Source organism: Leptodactylus fuscus, chromosome 9 (genome assembly GCF_031893055.1).
Source record: "Leptodactylus fuscus isolate aLepFus1 chromosome 9, aLepFus1.hap2, whole genome shotgun sequence".
Lineage (NCBI taxonomy): Eukaryota > Metazoa > Chordata > Amphibia > Anura > Leptodactylidae > Leptodactylus > Leptodactylus fuscus.
In genome coordinates this window covers 64,460,160-64,481,264 of record NC_134273.1, presented here as the reverse complement: position 1 = coordinate 64,481,264, position 21,105 = coordinate 64,460,160, and the positions used below count along the sequence as shown (strand labels likewise).

General features: G+C 41.4%; 1 protein-coding gene across 1 annotated transcript in view; it reads right to left on the bottom strand.

Annotated features, from left to right (window-relative positions):
* Positions 1 to 5,319: 5,319 nt before the first annotated feature.
* Positions 5,320 to 21,105, bottom strand: part of LMX1A (LIM homeobox transcription factor 1 alpha) — a 75,187-nt gene continuing 59,401 nt past the window's right edge. The window contains exons 4-9 of the mRNA XM_075287741.1: positions 16,462 to 16,694; positions 11,392 to 11,555; positions 10,580 to 10,657; positions 8,325 to 8,400; positions 6,777 to 6,944; positions 5,320 to 5,477 (exon numbers count right to left, since the gene is read on the bottom strand). Of these exons, the coding sequence (XP_075143842.1) occupies positions 5,320 to 5,477; positions 6,777 to 6,944; positions 8,325 to 8,400; positions 10,580 to 10,657; positions 11,392 to 11,555; positions 16,462 to 16,694 (877 nt within the window). The remainder of the gene's footprint in view (positions 5,478 to 6,776; positions 6,945 to 8,324; positions 8,401 to 10,579; positions 10,658 to 11,391; positions 11,556 to 16,461; positions 16,695 to 21,105) is intronic.

The window sequence follows — 21,105 nt, the reverse complement described above, 5'->3', positions numbered from 1 at the left end:
ACAGAGAGGCAGAAGACGCTCACGGCCGGTTGAATGAATGGGTTTGAAAACTGACTGCCAGACAGCAAAACGGAGCGGACCCGAAGGGGTAGTGTAGTGCAGCACATGACAATAAAGGGGATGAGGAGCAGACAGGGACAAGTTAAGGTGAAAGGTGATAAGGAGGGCAAGGGGAGGGGGAGTGGGCTAGCTAGGGGATATTTAGTAAATAAAGTAGTGAAGCAGGGCTCATTCTACCAGGAGAAATCGTGAGGAAAAGTTGTCCCGCCCACCCGCCCTTCTTTTTTCGATTTTGTCACGGCGGCGTGGTCAGGAGGGGTCTTTGTAGGCAAGAAACAGGGGTGGAGGACAAAAAGGGGGGTAACTCCACCCACTTGTTTAATTGAATGCTGATTGCTAAGTCCTGAGGCAGGGTACCCAGGACGGGTTGACACTCTGGTGTTGGTGCCCCTGGGCTAGGTGTTCACGGCCAAGGGTAATAGCCGGAGTCTGTATATCTAATGCTTGGGGAAGAATTGCCTTCAGAGATCCCTCCTTATGTCAGCTTTTGAATATTGTGGGGAAGAAAGGGTTACCTATATGATGTTATTATCAGTATTGGAATGTTTCAAGGATACTTTGCTGTTATGGTGTTAATAAACATGGCCGCTGTGGCCTTTACTCCCAAACTTGTGTGTCAGTGTACTTAATGGGGTTATTAAGGTCAAAGGGGGGTGGAGTTTGGGTCACAGCTCTTACTAGACCATTTTATTAGTCAAGTTTCCATCTCCTTTCCAGTTTCTTAGGAAGAAGACGGAAACCTGCAAAGCAGAGACTGGTGCAGGTGTGAACCCGCCCTAAAAGAGTTACGGTAACTGCCATTTGACTGTGATTTTGCACCCTGCCACGCCATGTTTCATATTGCTTAATGTTTATGCCTGACTGGTACCCTATCTTAGAACTTTAAGATAGACTACCAATGAGGATGAAGAAAGGTACAACCCTTTTACCTTAGATCATTCTATTCAGGAGAGGAGCTAGTAAGGTCTCCTTCACATGACTGTAGTCATTTTACTATCCACAAATACTGATCCACAATCTGCAAAAACAGGTTTGTATGTCATGTATTAATGGTGGCCCCAGGGTGCCCCCTCTGCCCTCCCACTAGCTATATCTCGGAGTAAGTCCCTTTGTTTCTACCCTGTATGTAATTTTTCCAATCTTCTATTTGGGTCTTGTACCTACAACCAATTCCATAAACTTCAGGTCACACTTGGAGACCTTTTTTGGATCGTGCAACCCACAGCCTTGGAAATTGCAGTATTTATGGGAACTGAAGAGAGAGCGCACAGTTTTAAGAAAGAGATTGTTGGCCTACATATCATTTACATTTAGTAGGTCTTCTATCCCATCCATGTAAATTTTGATATATAACATACATTTGTCCTCACATGTTGAATGTGAATAACATCACTTTATATGGAAAAAAATAGATTTGCAACTTGGTAAGTATTGGCCGTGTAGCTTGGACTCACAATGATGCTGGATGTGCAGTGGAATCTGATCTTGAATCCTCTTTCTGTTCCACACGTATTTACCTCTCCAACCCCTTGCCGGGAAGATAAGCTGTGTGCAGGTCAGTCTTCTAGTTAAGTCTGTCATCAGGTGCTAATTTATGCGCTAGCTGATCCATTCCCCCCCTTATCTGAACATTTGGAACAGGTGTCACCTGGAACTCAGCCACCTCCTCTGGAATAAAATAATGATGTGACCTCCATTCATAGAGTCCTGCATTCGCCTGCTTCATACCTAAAAAGAAGGAGTTTAACTCTTTCTATGATGACATCTGCTCTAGCACACCTTGAGATCCACACGAGAAAGAACTCTGACTGTGAAGATATTGGATGCTGTAGGGTGAGTGGCTGATATTATCCGACAGCCAAATGTTCACAACTTGTCACCTTATTTTTCTCATAGTTACTCTGAATTCTACCACCTCTGTGTACTTATCACAGAACAACCACCTATAATCAACTCGTAGTGCAAGAAACTATCCCTTAGGGTGCATGCACACTGAGTAACGCCGGGCTTGTATGAGAGCCGTACACGCCGGCATTACAGCAGACTGCCGAACACTTCCCGTTCACTTCAATGGGAGCGCTCGTAACAGCGGCGTTTACGAGCGCTCCCATTGAAGTGAATGGGAAGTGTTCGGCAGCCCTGCTGTAACGCCGGCATGTACGGCTCTCATACACGCCCGGCGTTACGTAGTGTGCATGCACCCTTAGGGTGCATTCACACTACGGATACGGTGACTGATTCTGAACGTGAAAACACGGTCAGAATCAGCGCGTATAAAGCAGATCCCATTCATTTCAATGGGAGCCGGCATACGAGCGCTCCCCATTGAAATGAATGGGCTGCTTTTTTCTCTACGAGCGCTGTCATTGAAGTGAATGGTAAGCACTCGCGTGTACGGCTCGCCGTGTGAAGGGGCCCGGCACTCGGCTCATTCCGAGCCATACACGTGAGCGCTTCCCATTCACTTCAATGGAAGCGCTCGTAGAGAAAAAAGCAGCCCATTCATTTCAATGGGGAGCGCTCGTATGCCGGCTCCCATTGAAATGAATGGGACCTGCTTTATACGCACTGATTCTGAACGTGTTTTCACGTTCAGAATCAGTCACCGTATCCGTAGTGTGAATGCACCCTTTTACTGCCAGTTTCAGTGTCTATCTAGGAAAAAGTGTAGGAATCTTTCAACTTAGCTTGAGACAGAGCAGTAGCTGGCCTTAGGCTGAAGCCCCACGTTGCGGAAATGCAGCTTCTTTTGTTGCAGATTTTGTTGCGTTTTTTTGACCCAAAGCCAGGAATGGATTGAGCAGAAGGGAGAATTATAAGTACTTCCTATATATTTCCCGTTCCTTTTGTAGCCATTTTTGGCTTTGACTCAAAAAAATGTAACAAAAAAAAAAGCTGCGTTTCCACAATGTGGGGCCTTGTTCAGACGCGATTTTTTGGTCAGGATTTTGATGCGGAATCCGCGTCAGTGAGAGACTATAGACCAAGATAGACCCCGCTGCGCTGAAGAGATCCAGCAGATAGAAACAGCGCTGTACACAGCTGGGAATCTGTTCCTTTTGGAATAGAAATACTAGTTTGGTAATAATCCCCGCATTATGTTATTAGGCTTATTAAAGTCATGCATGATGTTAAGGGGGCAGCCCCTAGAAGACAGCAACCAGAGGCACTCTTCTCCTAATTACATTCTCGAGAACAGATTTGCATATTTTTCCCATAATCTCCCAGTGGAGCAGAAATGGCTTGTAAGTCTCCATTCGCCTGTGAAGGTGCACATTCTCCCTAAGGAGTGTTATTATCCCCTAAATTTCCTATATATCTCCCATTCCTTTTGAAGACATTCTTGGCTTTGGCTCAAAAAAACGCAACACAATATACAACATAAAAAACAGCGTTTCCGCAACATGGGGCCTCAGCCTTAGCCTTAGGGTTCGTTCATATCTGCTTTTGTATTCTGTCTGGGGAGAATCCGCATGGAGACCCTCTGGCCGGAATACAAACGCAAATGCAAGTGCTGTGCTGTAAAAGCACACAGACCCCATAGACTATAATGGGGTCCGTGTGCTTGCCGTTCACTGTCCGCACGAATCATGTGGACAGGAAAGTAGATGGTGAACTACTTTCCAGTCCGCACGATCACTGCGGAGATCTGGCGGTAAGCACACAGACCCCATTATAGTCTATAGGGTCCATGTGGTTTTACTGCTCCACCGCTTGTACTTGCGTTTGGTATTCCGTTCGGGGGGTCCCCATGCAGACTCCCCTGGACGGAATCCAAAGACAGATATGAACGAACCCTAAGGAAGAAGATATTATAGGATTTCATAGTGCAGAAAGCCTAAGTGGGGCCCAAAGGGGCACTATTCCCGGGTGGGTGCACTATCAATTTGTGAGACATAAAGTGCCACTTTTAAATTGTGGAATACAATGGGGCCTCAGTTCCCTTGTTGGGAACACAGTTACTTTGTGAGGGTAGAGAGGGCACAAAAAGGACTTTGTGGATACTCGAAAGGGACACTATTACCTTGTAGAAACACAACGGGGGCAACATTACCTTGTGTGGTCTGAAAATAGGCATTGTTACCTTGTAGGGCTATGAATGGAGCTCATTTCTTTATGAGGGCTTAAACAGGATTTTATTAATTTGTGTGGGGCATAAAAGGGGAATTTTTATTTCATAGGAGTAAAAATTGAACAAATTTTACTTTATGGGGTACAAAGTTGGTATTATTACCGTGGGAGCCACAAAAAAAGTCAGAATTACTGAAGGACACAAATGGGGCATATGGAAAAAAATAAGAAATTTCTCAGGAACGGCGGCATGGATTAGAATAAGAAAGGTAAGAGAAGAACAGCCTTTCTTAAGGCTATTCCGATGTGTTCTTAGCTAAAGATAGAATCCCTTTAAGGAGCCTTGCAATGTTCCTGGCTGTTAACTCAGTTAACCAACTATGATAACAAAGTTTATGAAGCTTTAGTCTTTCTTTAGAATCCTATAACCATAATTCCTTGTAATATAATCACAGAAAATAAAGTAGCATCACACGACTGAAGATCCTTCATCTATTTCAATAATAACAATAAAACATAATGCAATTAATAGACAAGAAACAAAGTCACAGACGTTTCCTTATCCTAAGACAAGAGGGAAAAAAAAAAAGAAAATAGTCTAAATTTGACATAAGTTAATGCACATGTGTGCAATATTAAATAGCTCCCAATGGCATATTGCTGGGCTGTACAATCAGTGTCATGGATAATACAACTAATATATCGAATTCAACATCAGTCAACATCCTTCAAGTCAATGGCCGAATGTTCTTGAAGTCACTAGTGTATAAGTTCCTGCGGCACATTATGCATGTGAATGTGCTTCAGTCAAGTCAGTAGATAAAATCACAATGTATCCATGTGTATCGGTACATTTTATAGTGAAAACGAGTCTTGCAACCTTGTATCGTAAATCCAGAGTCCAGACCTCAGCAGCAGCTATGTAGAATGTTCCCAGTATCTTCCACCTTGATATTGCGATCGATCTGATACCAATGATCAAGCTGTTTCACTTGACAGAGTTTATAGGAACACTAGATTTTTATATTATGGAGGATAGTCCAGTGGAAATTGTTTCTAAAGAATAATTCTTGGCGAGGTTTTCAGTAGCATCATGAACGTCCATAATGTCTAAATTGGTCAGATTGACTAGAACTGCATCGTTTCCACTTCTGCGTAACATTCTTACTGAAACGTTACACGTTGGTTTCAGGAAGTAAAATAGGAACTTTGCATTGAGTAAAGGCGATCGATGGGATTTCCCACTCGAGTCTGCAGTGACCCTACTTCGGGTGTTGCTAGAAGACATTCACCCAAACTAAGGGAAGTATCATCGCTGTCCATGTCATGGAACATGGTCTCTCCACCTGGAAAATACAAGTCAAATAAGGTCTCATTTTTACTGCGGTGTGATCATTATTAATCCATATCACACAGGCCCATGATGGGATTCATGCAGTGCACCGGCATCCAGTCACGGCATTCCGCTCCGGATTAGGGAAATGAATGGGCCTAGTCTGGAAGGAGGTGTCGAGACATTTGCAGCTGAATAAGCCACAGAATCCGCCTGAAGAAAGGGCAGGTTGCTTCTTTTTCAGTTTGTTCCCACTCGCGGAAAAAGGAAATGACCGTCACCATTGATTTCACTTTTTTTTAGCTGGATTCTGATGCGAATTCCGCGTCAAAATCCGGTCCAAAAAACCCCACGTGACCCCTGGCCCTAAATAGCTATTTCAGAATACAAGTATTTCTCCCAACTCACCAGTGAGCATACATGCTTGGATCCGTTGAATGTGATGTTTATTTCAATGGAAAGAGGAGAATAAACTATATCAATCAGGAACTGCAACAAAAGATCCTGCATGCCTTATTCCTCTTCTCCCTGGAATCAACCATTGGGATTTAGGCTAAATGCACATGACTGTACACATGCACATGTACATGTGCTGGGTCCAAGGGTGATTGGTATGGATCACACATGGATGATAACTGTCCTTCAGCAAGGCCACAGAATGGACAGATATAGGATCTTTCTTGAGTTTTGCACCAGGCTCATGGTCCTGTGTGTATGGGACCATTACAAATATAATAGGTTATTGTGCTAGCCAGTGGGTTTGACAGACTTACCTTACTATATGTATGGGCTAGCTTAAATGGGTATGCAAGACTGCCAATTCAAGAGCTATACTTAGCATAGACCATTCATTTTAGGACTGGGGAGCTTAAGGACCCAGGCCTCACTCCAATCACGCAATGTTTCCTCATATTTTAGCACAGTATATGGAGCTGGAGGCAGAGGGTTCTGTGTACTGTGCTGTGCTTGAGTATTACAGCTGAGGTCCCATTCATTTGAAAGGGAGATGGGCTAATAAATGGGTATTTTTCAAACTGCAAATGGGGGCGGTTCCAGTAAAGAGGTGGTGTGACCTAAAATTTTTGATTGGGGGGCCACCAGACATAATTTTGCTTGCGGTCCACAAAATGACAGTCCACCCCTGTTTATGAGTAGTGATGGTAGCATTTCTCCTGGATTTCCTGCTCATAATCCCATTTCATGTTGTATAGACTACATTAGACTACAAATGACAAAAAGCAGACTATAACTTCGAGGCCATTACGATGGCCATCATTTAAAAGAAGATTACAGATAGAAAATAATGACTTGCCATAGGGATGCATGTGGTCTCCTGGCATCTGCGGAGGTGTAAGCCCTTGCTGGAATGGGTCTGAACTATATATGTTTTGCTCTATGGAAAGTAGATGTTGCTGAGGGAGTGATGTGAAGACATTCATGATTCCTTCAATGCTGGAGTTACTGGAACTGTGCGTTTGTGCTGCAAAAAAACAAAGTTGGCGACTTCATACAAATGTACTAGCACAGACTATCGTTCTTTAGTTAACCTTCATATACAAGACTGTGTGTAGTCTATGGGCCAGTGAAAACGGCATGGATGACACCCAGATTGGTGTCATCCATGGTTTTCACTGTCCTATCCATTCTATTGAATGGGCTGAGTCAAAATGAGGACAAGTATAGTACCTGCTTCCGTATTTGCGGCTCTTAAATGCGGCCAGAGCTCATGTAGTATAAATGCAGTGATTTTGCCGCTGCGTTTTACAGTCCCTGCAAAGTGTATGGGTTTCTGGCTAAGCCCATCCACACTTTGTAGAAAAATATCCACAGCGGACAAAACCAGTCTTGTGTTTGTAAATCGCAGCATGTCAATTATACCTACGGAAAGCTGGCGTTTTCCGTATATGTATAATTGAAGCAGAAAGTTTGCAGATGAAAAGCGCTACGGGAAAAAATTTGATGCGTTTCCAGTGCAGGTTTTTCCCATAGTGCTTTTTTGGCTGCAGCTGGCTACATGGGGCCTATGGATACGACCATAAATGCAGGAACTTTCTATAGTCTGGCACTTGTCGGAAATCCAGCCATGATTTCCATGGCCAGGTTTTCTTGTGTTGCTTGTAGTGTTCCTGTCTGATAACCTGTCCACAATTCATGGTCCTATTTGCAAATATGATTAACTTTTAAATAACTACAAATTAAATGCGGTTATGTTCATGAAAAATCCCTTTAACTCTCTAAATACCCTGCATGCCTCATCTCGAGCAAAGCAGCGAAAAGAAGGGTGTTAACACCCAAAAGGAAAACGTGGAAGGACTGATGAACTGATACCAACGGGTAAGGAAGACCTTTACTTTATTTACATATAAGCACAACGCGTTTCGGGTAGACGTTCCTTTCTCAAGTACATACAGTACTTCCAAGTGCTTCGGGAATACTTATCTTATGCATTATAGCCCAGAGCTGTATTCTCAATTCTGCAGGATTCAGAGCCGGGAAATATAATCTATGTACCCGTCATCCAAAATGGCTCTACCATTGTAATATAGGTAGTCAGCAGACTTATTAGTAAGTCCATCAACAAACGTGTTGACTGTTCAATTGCAACCAGCAGAATTATGAACAAAGCTCTGAAGTTCCATATTGACTCAACCCTTTATAAAGGGAATATCTAAATGTAAATTACATAGTGATATTTAAAGGATCGACTTATCATAAAAGCGTAAAGATCATACAACTATCACTGGCGTCCAGATGCCGATAGAGATAGTAGTGATGAAGATATGGACTGTATATACTGAATAATCATCTTTGGAAATGGTCTCTTACTGTAAAAGTGAAGAGTTTCTAGACACATTCCTACCTGCCGGTACGCGGGAAGGGTTTTGCTGATCTTGCTGCTGTTGCTGTTGTTGCTGTCTTCTTGCCAGCTTCTTCATCTGTTCAAAGTAAAGTACAGGAATAAGACTCTACAGCACAATGGAGGTGTGTCTACATAGAATTCTGGTAATACAACCAGTGCACTCTCTATATAAACCAGATCCGGGAACGGCATGATGAGCTCTTTACATAGCTTCAGTAATAATTGTTCCTGCTTGCCAAAATATTGAAGGGTACATTGTGTTACAACATAGACCTATTCATGTCTTCAGGATTTTTTTCTCTACAACGTTATTGCATCTTAATGTTAATTCTAAGGTATAAAACTGCACCTAACAGGAAAAAGCACAATGTGAAAAGTAAATGAGTGGCGGTCATTGTGGTGTATGGTGCTGCACCAACTAGCAAACATTTAGGAAATATTCACACATTTTTGGATATGCTATGATGACTTTAATAAGAATAATCCCTTAAAGGAATTTTCCCAGGAACATAACCATACTTACATTTTTTTAGACAATTAGTAGTTAAACATTTTTGCAAATATAAGTAATAAAAAATAGAGATGAGCGAGTAGTATTCGATCAAGTAGGTATTCGATGGAATACTACGGTATTCGAAATACTCGTACTCGATCGAGTACCACTTGCTGTTCAAATGTAAAAGTTTGATGCAGAACCAACATTGATTGACTGAATGCTATACAGTCGGCCAATCAACGCTGGTTCTTCTCCTACCTTTAGAAGTCTTCTCCGTGCAGCTTCCCCGCGGCGTCTTCCGGCTCTGAAATCACTCTGCCAGGCATCGGGCCTGGGCAGAGCCGACTGCACATGTCTGCTTGTAGTGCGGGCATGCGCAGTTGGCTCTGCTGAGGCCCGATGCCTGGCAGAGTGAATGAAGAGCCGGAAGACTCCGCGGGGACGCTGCACGGAGAAGACTGCTTGGAGGATCCAGCCCGACCCTCACTCGTGGACTTGGTAAGTGTAATTTGATCGAATGTTGCCTACCCCTGAAACGAGCATTTTCCCCCCATAGACTATAATAGGGTTCGATATTCGATTCGAGTAGTCAAATATTGAGGGGCTACTCGAAAGGAATATCGAACCTCGAACATTTTACTGTTCGCTCATCTCTAATAACAAACTTGAATGGTGAAAGTCTTAATCAGTTGCCATGTCGAAAACCAGCCATGGTTTCCTTATTGTCGCCATGTTGTCAGGCACAAACACCACAGGTATGAAAAATCTTAGGGTATATTCACACAATGTTTTTGCACGCCACAAACGCCTGCAAAAATGGCTCCTATTGACTTCAATGGGAGCTACTCACTTTTTTTTTCTGCTAGCTAGTAGCGGAAAAAAGAAGAGACATGACCTATCTTGCCACGGATTCCACAGCTGTCAGCGACGACATCCACGTAAAGACGCACGTTCCTGTTCAGGAGTGGGATGCCACAACGGAATGCCGATGCTGAATCTGTGCTAGCCGCACGAAATGCTCACAAGGCGAAAAAGGTTTCCGCCACCTTTTCCTCCGAGAGAACATACCCTAAGCCATTCACAATAAATAAATCATGGCTGGGTTTCTAACGAGTCCTATAAATTTCCGACGTCATGTGGTATCCATTGCCATTGGCAAAAACGTATCACAGCACTTTTCACAGAAAGTCTACAGACTTTCTGATTCTATCATACCTACACGGAAAACGCTAGCCTTTCCATAGGAATAATTGACATGCTGTGATTTACAAAAATGGAGTTTTCTATAGGACAGAGCAACAGTTAAAGATCAAGAGGAATTTGACACCCAGGCCCCCAAGTGATCAGCTATCTGGAGAGACTGGAGTGTTTGTATGAGAACTGACCAAGCAATGCAGCATATACTTGTACAATGGCTATATTGGGTATCGCTGCCATCAAGCCATGGGACAGATGAATGTTACATCACATGGCCACTGAAATAACGGTTAACATGTGACGCAACCATACGATTCGCTGCTGCTCCAACTAGGTTATCCATAGGGGTCCAGGTGTCAGACTCCCACGGATCTTCAATTGACAAACTTATCTTAAGTACAGGTCATCGATCAAAAAGAAAAACCCCTTTAAGCTGATTCTAGATGCCCAAAGACCTGGTAGGAACATCTGCTGTGAAATAGAACTTCATGTCAATGGCCTCAATGAGCGTTGTCACAAATGATTAGCAAGATACACCCAGATGTTGGTCCAGATTTCTTACCTTTGCTCTTTGATTCTGGAACCAGACTTGCACCACACGGACGCTAAGGCCAGTTTCTGCTGCAAGCGTCTCCCTCACCTTAACAAAAAAAAAACAAGAGATGGTCACTAACTCGTATATCAAATATCTAAAACAAAGGATCAATTCTGCAGTAGTATTGTACAGAGAGTAAGTAATGCAACGGGACTTAAGCCATAGTATAAAGTCATGACGTATAAGATGTACATAACTGTACATTTACATCTGTCCTGTTTACATGTTAGAAATGGTACAGTGGGCTTTCAAAGTCCACGAACCTTCACCTGGGTAGATGGTAGATAATGATAATGTCATGTCCGTGTGATTAGATCATGTAAGGAAGGAGGATGATCTCAGGGTCGCCCATAAAAGCTTATGAAAGATCCTCTGGTCCATTAGGACGTAGTGTCTGCCCAAGGAGATGTCTTGGACTTTCAAGCGGACCCGAAGAATGGAAAACCAGACGCTAGTGTGAACCTAATGCTACTGTGGACACTTATCTTCCTTGCAAGAGTAAAAAGTAATGTTATGATAGTAATGTAATTATTTTCCTATGTTATTTTAACTTTTTATCATTTATTAATGACAGTATTTCCCTTTTTAATTTTTCCAACTTTCTTCCTAAAATTGAATGCCCTCTAATGTTTTTTTTTCCTACACATAATGACTTTCTATGTTCTTCTTTTGATAAAGTTTTCGATGGTTTCCATTTTGTACAATATCCATGGGTTTTGGAGTAACAGTAAGACAGTAGATCTGCAGAAGATGCGGAAAACATGGCCACTCCATCTTACCTTTCTGCATGGTTTAGAGGACACCTCGAATGACGCCTTGAAAGCTCTTCTCTGTTGTGTTGTCAAAATTGTCCTTGGTCTCTTAGGCCGTTTTTGATCTTTACCATCTTCAATACCTTTCCCATCCTCAAATTTACTCCCATCTTCATCATCTTCACTCTTACCTTCAAGACAAGACGTACGTATTACTCATATGTATAGTGGATTCTTACTTTCCTACATGGTCTACAGATTTTATTTAGCAAAACCAAGCCATCTTTCTAAAACAATGCAACGTATTGCTAGCTTGCAGATTCCCATCAATTTTATTTTATGACTGCCCAAAACACCTATTTATAACCTTTATAATGTCGAGAAGGCCTTAGCAGTCACATATGGACAGTATAGCCTCAGCAAACCTCAATATAGCCTCAGACAGTATAGCCTCAGCAAACCTCAGAACAGCCATGACTTCTATAAACAGGCCATTATGCCCGCCATAACCTAACATAGTCAACTAAAGGGGTTTTCTGTGACTCTGATATTAACAATCTATCCTTCAGATAGATCATCAGTATCAGATTAGTGGGGGTCCGATACCCAGCACCCTTACTGATTAGCTGTTTGATAACGCTTATTTTACCTAATATGCTATTATAGTCTTTACAGTATCACCCATAAGCGCCCATGGAATAAAAGACCAATGACCAATGTCCAACAACATCAATAAAGCAGCATATAAAGCTAACACATAGTTAGATGACACTCTTCTGAATACAATGGTTTTTCCCTATAAAAAAAAATCCGGTCCTGTGTTGAATATATATGTTAAATATACAAATGAGCAAGCTGGAGCAAAGAGGGTGACTCCAGTGCTCCAAAGTACTCCAAACCCCCGACCTTCCTTGAATCCTCATTGGGTTTTTTTTCCTTCCCTTGGATCAAATGTAGGGATTGTAGGGTTATAGGTTGGACTTGATGGACTGATGTCTTCATCCAACCTCATCTACTATGTAACTATGAATGACAGGACCAGGGCCCTGTATTCTCACTTTGGAGAATTATGCATCTTACATAATCATTTGCATCACAATACAACCCTAATGTTGTTCCTTTTAAGCAAACAGCGCACTGAGCACTTGTTTTTAGGTTCCCCTGGAAAAATCAGCTTTTCCTAGGGTTGTCAGCACCAACACACTGTGTGATCAGCTTTTCCTTAGAGGGCTCTTTTCCCAAAACGGACAAGCCCCTTTAAGGTAGATCACTCTGATTATTTGTACCTGTAACTGTCTATTTCGTGAAGCCTCTTTCATTTTTGCTGTGCTTTAATTTAATATCTATTTTAGTATATTTTGTGACAAGGGGATTGAGGTTCTAAAACTTATCAGCAAAACTAATGAATATTTCAGATCCTAAACTACCTGTAATGGAGCATAAATTATTAAGAGCACTTTTTCTTTACTTCCATTACAGCCAATTTGGAAAGGAAATGATCACTGAATTAAAAGAGCAAATTTATATGTCTATGGGGCTTGATTTAGAACGCAGCGGGAGGACGTAAGGATCCTGTTAATTAATAACAAAGTAGCTGATGATGAGTGCACAGGGCCTATCTTATCTGCCTCTGATTTATGACATTACTGCAATCATTTAGATATTATGAACCTTTTATAGAGTCGCAATAGACATAGGATTTCTATTTTTTATATATACAGCAATTTACTATTATATATACAGCAATTTATTTACTTGTTTACCCTTGCGTATTATCTCCCTGCCTGAAATACTGCTCAAGACACCTACAAATTGCTTGTGATAAACTGAAAGAAATATAGCGGCTGTATGACAGATGGTACTGAACCCAGGAACCTGAAAACCCAAACAATCGATAATTTGCTTGTAAGGGAATTGCTAGGACAGCAATTCCCCAGTAGCTGCTGGTGAACTGTGGGGGGAGGGGCAACAAGACAGTAAGCCCTAAGCTGAAATCCCCCGCTGTCCATTCCTGCTTGTTGGTCCTATCCTAAGCAATAGGTGGTAACTGGTCAACGGGCCCTTCCTACTGTATATATGTGACAACACGGAATGAAGACAAGACAAACAACAACAAAGGGAGGTCAGCTAGCCAAGGGTCTGGTATCAGTTGAGCAACACAGTACAAAATCATAATCCAAGAGAATAGTCACAAGGGTAAGGCAGAGGTCAGAGGTAAGCAATACAATAGAAGCAGAAGAGGAGCTTAGCTGGAACAAAGTCACAGGACAGAGTCTCAATAGCCACCGAATCTGTGTGGGCGGATGGCCTGTATATAGAAATCCCAGGGCCAGCCGCAGACCTGACTGGAAGACAGGCTGACAATCACAAAGGCAAGGCTGGAATTAACCATTAGAGGGGCAGAGGGAATCAAGGTGCAGGAGACAGGCGTGGTGGAAATTCAATTACTGAGATAGAGCAGTGTTCACACAGTGCAATGAAAAACACTAAGCAATTAATCAAACTGTACACGCCTCCTGCGCCGCAGCAGAGGGTGGCGCAGAGACCCAAACAGGCAGAGACTTTACATTGCTTCAGTTAAAAGGTATGATGGTCAGGGGTGTAACTTAAGTTGCTGAGCCCCAGTGCAAAATCTATAATGTGACCCTCTGTTTGTGTCTTCTTATATCACAAATGGACCATTGAACCGCTGAGGTCCCAGGGCTCAGGTGCTACTGCCATCCCCACCTTTCTCTATTACCCCTGATTATGGTTGGAATAATATACAACGTTAGAATCTAAAACACAAATGGCATTGCATATCATGAACATTCAAGATTCAATTGTATCTACCACCAACAACATATCTTCTAAGCCACGGATATGCTGCTGTAGGGGCTGTTTGTAGCATAGATAACATAGTGTTAGAATTTTGCCAAGTAAGAATGTTTCCAAAACAGAAGTGTTAATAGTTTATTTTTTGTCAATCACCAAATTAAGTAAATTAACAAAAGAGAAACATAAGTCAGATCAATATGTCCTGGTAGACTTATAGTAGCATTGAGCGATGTCTATAATTTCTGCTTTCTATAAGGAAACCAGTCTGGCTATTAGTGAATTGGTTTGGATCCAGTTTCAGAAACCTTGAGTCTGTTATTGCTGGGGAACCAAGAAACGCCAGCTGGTCATATATTTCTCCTGTGCGCAATTGTTCCTGGTGGTCCGGGCTCATATGGAGAAGGTAGGGAAATGTACATGCTGCTAAAATGTACGGTTGGAAGGAGAAATTGCACAAGGTGATATTTTGCAACAGGGTCCATGAAATTTTAGTTATGTCCCGATATAATTGTCCATTTAACAATAGTTGGGCAGAACCACCGTTGTCCATCTTCATGTTTAAAGATGGTCTACTGTATATCTTCCATAACTTAGCTTAGGTTTATAGTATCATATTTGACTAGGTTATGCTATGGATGTTTCATTTAGTCTTTTGTCTTCACTGTGTCCCAATTTAGGAGAAAACATGTAGATTGAGACAAAGCAGTTGCATTTTGCTATGGTGACAGACTGTCCTTAATATCAGGGTCTCTAGTAAGAAGAAGTGTGTATATATAGATCTGTATTACAAGTGCCAAGCCAAGAGGATAGACTGAGAAAGAGCAAACATAAACACACAGGGGAGCGGCCTACATGCTGAGACCCTAATATCTCCCAGCTTGTCACCACCTGCTACAAAAGATCATAGTTGTGTAGAATGAAAGGAGACGGCTCCTAAGACCAATGCAAATTCGACGAGAAGAGTCTTAATTTTAATTAGTGAGATCTCGGCAATCTTAAATGTCTCAGGCGTTAGAAGGGCTACTTAATTAAGCCTTAACCCTCTCCTCCGAGTCCTGCCTGAGAAGTAGGAAACATATTGTGTTTGGTGACCTTTGCATGAGTTGTTCTTGACCATTGTAAGGTCCATATTGTACCAGAGGTGTTTCCCATTGTATGAGATGACGGCTAAAAGGGACATCTCGGATAATAAAGCTGCACTCATCGGTCTCTTTCTTGGCTATTGAATCCCGCGCTTCTTTTGGTGTGAGGGAATTAGATGGAGAGGCAGAGTTAGGGCACTTAATTGGAAATGTGGATGGTTTTTGAGTTGGTTCTGTTTACATAGGATTGAGTGCCTGAGTCGACAGAGGCTGTAATTGAAGTACAGGCTTTGGAGATTAGCTTCAGCATATGGGATCCGCAGCTCAGCTCTACCCCTTTCTACATTTTCCAATAAAATTGGGTTTAACTTATGCTTTCCCTTTCTCGCCCTCTTGTCTATAGAAAACCCTTTGAAAGATAGACATTAGAAAGAAATGCAAAACTGGGGGATATAGAACAAGAAAGACCAATGCTGGAGAATGAAGATGGCAAGGGATAGACAAGACTCAGACAATAATTCCCTCATATCTGCTAGGGAGAAATAACATTCTTCCAAGCAAAGAACTGATGTAACTAATATGTATCCATGTAGTATTCTGTTACATCCTGGTGGAAGCTAAGAACCAACATTGTAACATCTTATAAGATTGGTAAGGGATGATGAACAGGTGAAGTAACTAAAAAATGAACATGTTCTTTGTCTTGTGTGGTTTTGATTTTTGAGGAGGCCTAACTTAGGGAAGGGTGAAACTTTTTAATTTCAATAAATTTCTATATTATCACGTTGTTGTTATTATTATCATATGACATTAATAAGCTGTGGTTCCGTTTCATTTATTTTGTATGCCTGATGTTGGGTCAGAAATATGATGATATAAGCCTAAAGTAAAGAGGATTGTGGAGCAGAACCAAAGCTAACCATACCATAGAATAAAGGAACTTCTGCATTTGGTCCCCAGTAATGTTAGAGGATTCATCCGATCAGTTAGAAACCTGGCATGAAATAGACGACAGCCAAGAGACCCATTTACCTTGACCCTACCATAACCATATAGTTAAATTTGGATCCATTTTATTCCAGCATTCATTGATGCGTATGGTCATAAAAGATGGGTAATCCACACAATTCCATGTCCATGAAATACAAGATGTATGGTACAGTATGTTACATTATAGATATAGCTGTCTATGAGGTACCTGAGTCAGAGGCCACTGGGCTGACAAGGCTAAGCAGATCCCGTTCTCTCTCGTAGTCACTCTTACAGAGGAGTTGTCCATCCTTCAGCACAAACTCATCACCTTTTTGAAGTTGCCTTTCACATACACAGCAACAGAAGCATCCCAAATGGTAGACACTCTTCTGTGCCCTCATGACGAACTCACTTGGTGTGATGGTGTCTAGGCAGGATCCACATTTTACTGCAAACAGCCTGGTGAGGACAAAAAGTTCACATTTTATGGTTGAAACAATATCACAAATGTTGACTCAACTCCAAATACAAATCTCCTTTAATATTTCATGGGTGCTCATTGGGTAGCACCATTGCCTTGTAGCATTGGTAACCACTGGAATCCTGGGTTTCCATTTCAAGACAAAAACAAAATCACACAAAAGTTTGTATGTTAGACCCAATGTTGCATGGGTTCCTTTCCTCTGACTTCCTCCCACATTCCAAAAATATCCTATTACGTTGTCATTCTATGAAATTGGCCTTACCATGTATTTTAGTGAAGTTAGACTGTGAGCCACATTGGAGTCAGGCACAAATGTAGGACTGTGTTGGACAGAATTGCGGATTATGTGGCAAAAATAAATATTACTGTAGTAACAATAAAGGGAATTTATTAAGACTGAGGTGCCTATGTGACCGCTGAGGCCTGTGATAGACCCCAGAATAAAATTTCTATCCAAATTTGTTTGATCCAATTTTAAACAAATTAACCGCAGTAAGCAGGGGGCGAATTTTAATACAAGCTCTGAATGGGTTGAAAAAAAAAAAAAGAAAGAAACAGTACTCGCCTCTTCAGTCCTTCTCCACTCCCATTCCAGCATGTTCTGGTCTCTACACCCTGGTCCTATCTCATTATAGAAGAAATACCTCCTCAGTCACTCACTGGTTAAGGCGGGTTAGTCCTGAAGTTGGCAATTGACAAAGCGGGCATTTTTTGGTTTTTCGTGTGCGTCAAGACCAGGAAGTGAACACCAGTCGGGACCCGCATTGGAATAGGAGTGGCGGGAGACCAAGGTAAGCAGCTTCTTCGTCTACGTCTATGATTTTTTTTTCCCTTTTGCTTGTACACACTTTGCCATAACTTTTCTGGCTATTTTTGCACGCTCATTAAAATACAACAATATTATGTTTTTGCTCCGAGTAGCAATTACCTTTTATTGTTTCTGGAAACTAAAAATATAATATTAAAGGGGTTCTATCATTGGGAAAAGTCATTTTTAACTATTCACATCCTTGCATAGACTTTAGAAAGTCCTTTAGTATATTGACTCAGTGGTTTCCGAATAAGTCCATTTTTATTCATATGCTAATTAGACTGTGTGCACGATGCATCGTGCACCCTCTTTGCTATTGTTTCCTATGGGTGATGACTCAGCTTCCTGTTTGCACACACATAGGAGATAATAGTAGACACAAGTGCTGCTGGGAACTTCCTGAGCTGGCTGGAAGCTCATTAGCATATGAATAAAAACGGACTAATTGAGAAACCACTGAGGCAATCTACATACTAAAGGTAGGTGTGAAATAGCATTTCTAAAGCCTATGCAAGTATGTGATTAGTTAAAAATGACTTTTCCCAATGATAGAGCCCCCTTAATCTTAACCATTGGATCTAGATATAAACTACAACACCTGAGACCCTAGGGTATAAGTAGAAATTTTATGAAGTGTACACAGTATGTCTACGTAAAATTGTGACTTACGACTCTCCTGGAAAAATACTGATGTAACAATAAATCTAAAATGCCAAATTTTTAAACTCCATGTCTAATTCTATTAAGAGAGAGGCCAATTTTTTTGGTGGCCTGTTTCACCTTCTATCCTCTGTCAAGGCAATGGTTGGGGGGTGTTTTTAGTGACTGTGTACAGAGTTCATTATTAGCTCAGAACCAAGTTAATCTTCTTAAATCCAGCAATAACATGGCTGAAGATAACAAGGACTGCGACTTCAAGCTCCATAGCCACACACGTCCCACAAGTGAACCTTTACAATGTCTGATCCCGTCCAGCTGTTTAATCAGTGAAGGACAGCGAATTATACATCAGCTATTTATTTATACACTTTATCCCAAGGACACATCATGCAAAACGTACAACTGACACGGCCCCCCTTGTCTTACTTGATGATAGAGAAGGAACTCGGCAAGACTGGTGTACAATAGAAATAGGAAAGTGAAGGAAACTGGAACCCAATGACTAAGATATGACCACGACTCTTGATAAATCGTGTACTTTCTGTGCTAATTATTTTATATATGTGATGTAGGTTGGAATAGCTTATATGTCTTAGCTTATTATCTTAGAAATATTAAAGGAATTGCCCTTCCCAATCCCATTAATCTTGGGCACCACCGGTCTCTACATCCTGGTTCCATCTTGAGTAGGGTTGAGTGATCAAGATCGGGAAAGATCGGAAAATGATCGAAAATTAGATTTTAAAAACGACCCTGAAATCTCAACCCTACTCCATAAACATAAAGTAACTAAGGTTGAGCAATCAGGAAAGATTGGATTCCGATCGGCGATCGAGCAAATTTCACGATCGGCTGGAAAATGATCGGAAATCGGATTTTAAAAACGGTCCTGAAATCTCAAGATCGGCTCAGCCCTAATCTTGAGACATTAAATGCCTACTCAGTCAATCTAGTAATGACCCACCCCAGCCAGTGAATGGAGGGGGGCAGCAGAGAATGCGTGGAAAGGAGTATGGTTTCTTTTTCTGTTTATCAGTAAGACAACCTTTTAATAATCTGCTTTGCACTAGTATATAATATAATAAAATTAGAGAAGCTCTCCGCCTTGAAAATTGAAAATGATATTTTATTACCTTAATTCTAAAAATCGTATTGAGAAATTGGTCATTTTGGTCATTTTTATTTTGGCCCTTTAATTCCCGATGCGCGTTTTCTTTAGATTTAGTTTTATAGGACGCGATGTGAGACAGATCTCTGACCACTGCTTTTTTGCTCCAAACCATGTTCTCTTTGTACCTATAAAATATTTACAACCGACCGGTGTCATTTCCTTGTGTATGATAAGATATGATTACAACTCAAGGAGTCTTCTCTACACTACGCATCCACAAAGAGAAGAACAATAGAGAAGCAGGACAAGAGAGGGAAGGATGCACTTTGGTGTTGGATGAAATTTCTGAGATTATGAAAGTGAAGAATAACAAATAAGATCTATAGTTCTAATAAACATACAAAGAATTATTACTTGGAGAACAAGGAAACAGAATGGAATTATTTTAATTTGGACATTTTTGGTCGACTAAATTCAACCAAGATGATGTGGATGAAGGTCGGAGGAACGGATAAACTTCCGAAATTTTTTTCCGCTTATCGATTCAGAGACAATAAACAATTTGCCCATAAAAGGTAAATTCTCTTAAGTACAAGGCCTATAATGTCCTTCTAGCCATAATAAGCTGAATACTAAGAAGTAATTAGCAATATGTCTCAGACATTTTCTTTGCTCCCCTTGTGCCGATGTACATTGTGTTTGCAGCTTTCAGGGAACTCCTTGATAAAACGTGCAGCAGAGACCTCCCTTAGTGATAGAAATATAGCTCTCCGCAGACATCAGATCTGTTCCCAAGGCCACAAAGTATGATTATCCTCCAATAGCTTCACAAACAAGTCTATGGCTTTCTACTGAATATTTCTGATTCTTATGGATGTGTTCATGGTTGTGTATTCCTCTACAGTATTCAACAATGATATATAGTTTGGCACGAAGAATATTTTCTGTGCGATCAGCGTAGGATAGAGACATTTACAGAAATATACATTCAATAGATCTACAATCCCTAACATCACACTTTCTTTATGCTTCTTTCCCATCAAATTAAAAGTGATTTTTGGAGCTTTTCTATAGTATATACAGTACTGTGTATTGACTTAGGTACTGTATATACTATTTAATATAGACTTCCAAAAGCTTTTGTATATTTATTCCAAAATAAGATATGTCCCCAGCACTGCACTATCCAACACCTGCTGCTGGCGATTCAGCATGGCCATATATTACATGGTGTCCTATACATTTAAATGAGCCCTATACATTACTATGGAGTGTTTCTCCAGAAGCAAAGGAAAGGTGTGGCAAGGAGAAACTTCCCCTAGTTGGCTGAGGGATCCAGAAGCCAGACGTGACAGTCAGCTAATTTATTGGGCTGTTTACTCCTCCGACACCCGGCACCTGCACTGACCAGCTGTTTGAAGAGGTCACATTGCTTGGATGACCACCACAGCCTCTTTACAGCATATCAATCCCAACACCATAGATTGTATAGCACTTGGGATTGCAGTTCATTTGGATAGGACTTGGCTGCAGCAGGCACCACAACCACTTCAGACAGATGATTGGCAGGATAGCTGGGTGTGATACCACCATTCTGCAGTTGAAGCCTGCGCAGTTGAAGCCTGCGCAATAGAATGTCAGCAGAAGCAAAAAGAAGTAGGGTTCTATTGCACAGGCACCAGTTCTGAATCTCAGGTGAAGAAGAAGGGGGAGAGCGGCATCTCAAAGTCAAGTCCAGGATGAGAAAACAGGCAAGTATGATGGGGTGGGGAGGAGGTTGGAGCACTGAATTCGGTCGGTAGGT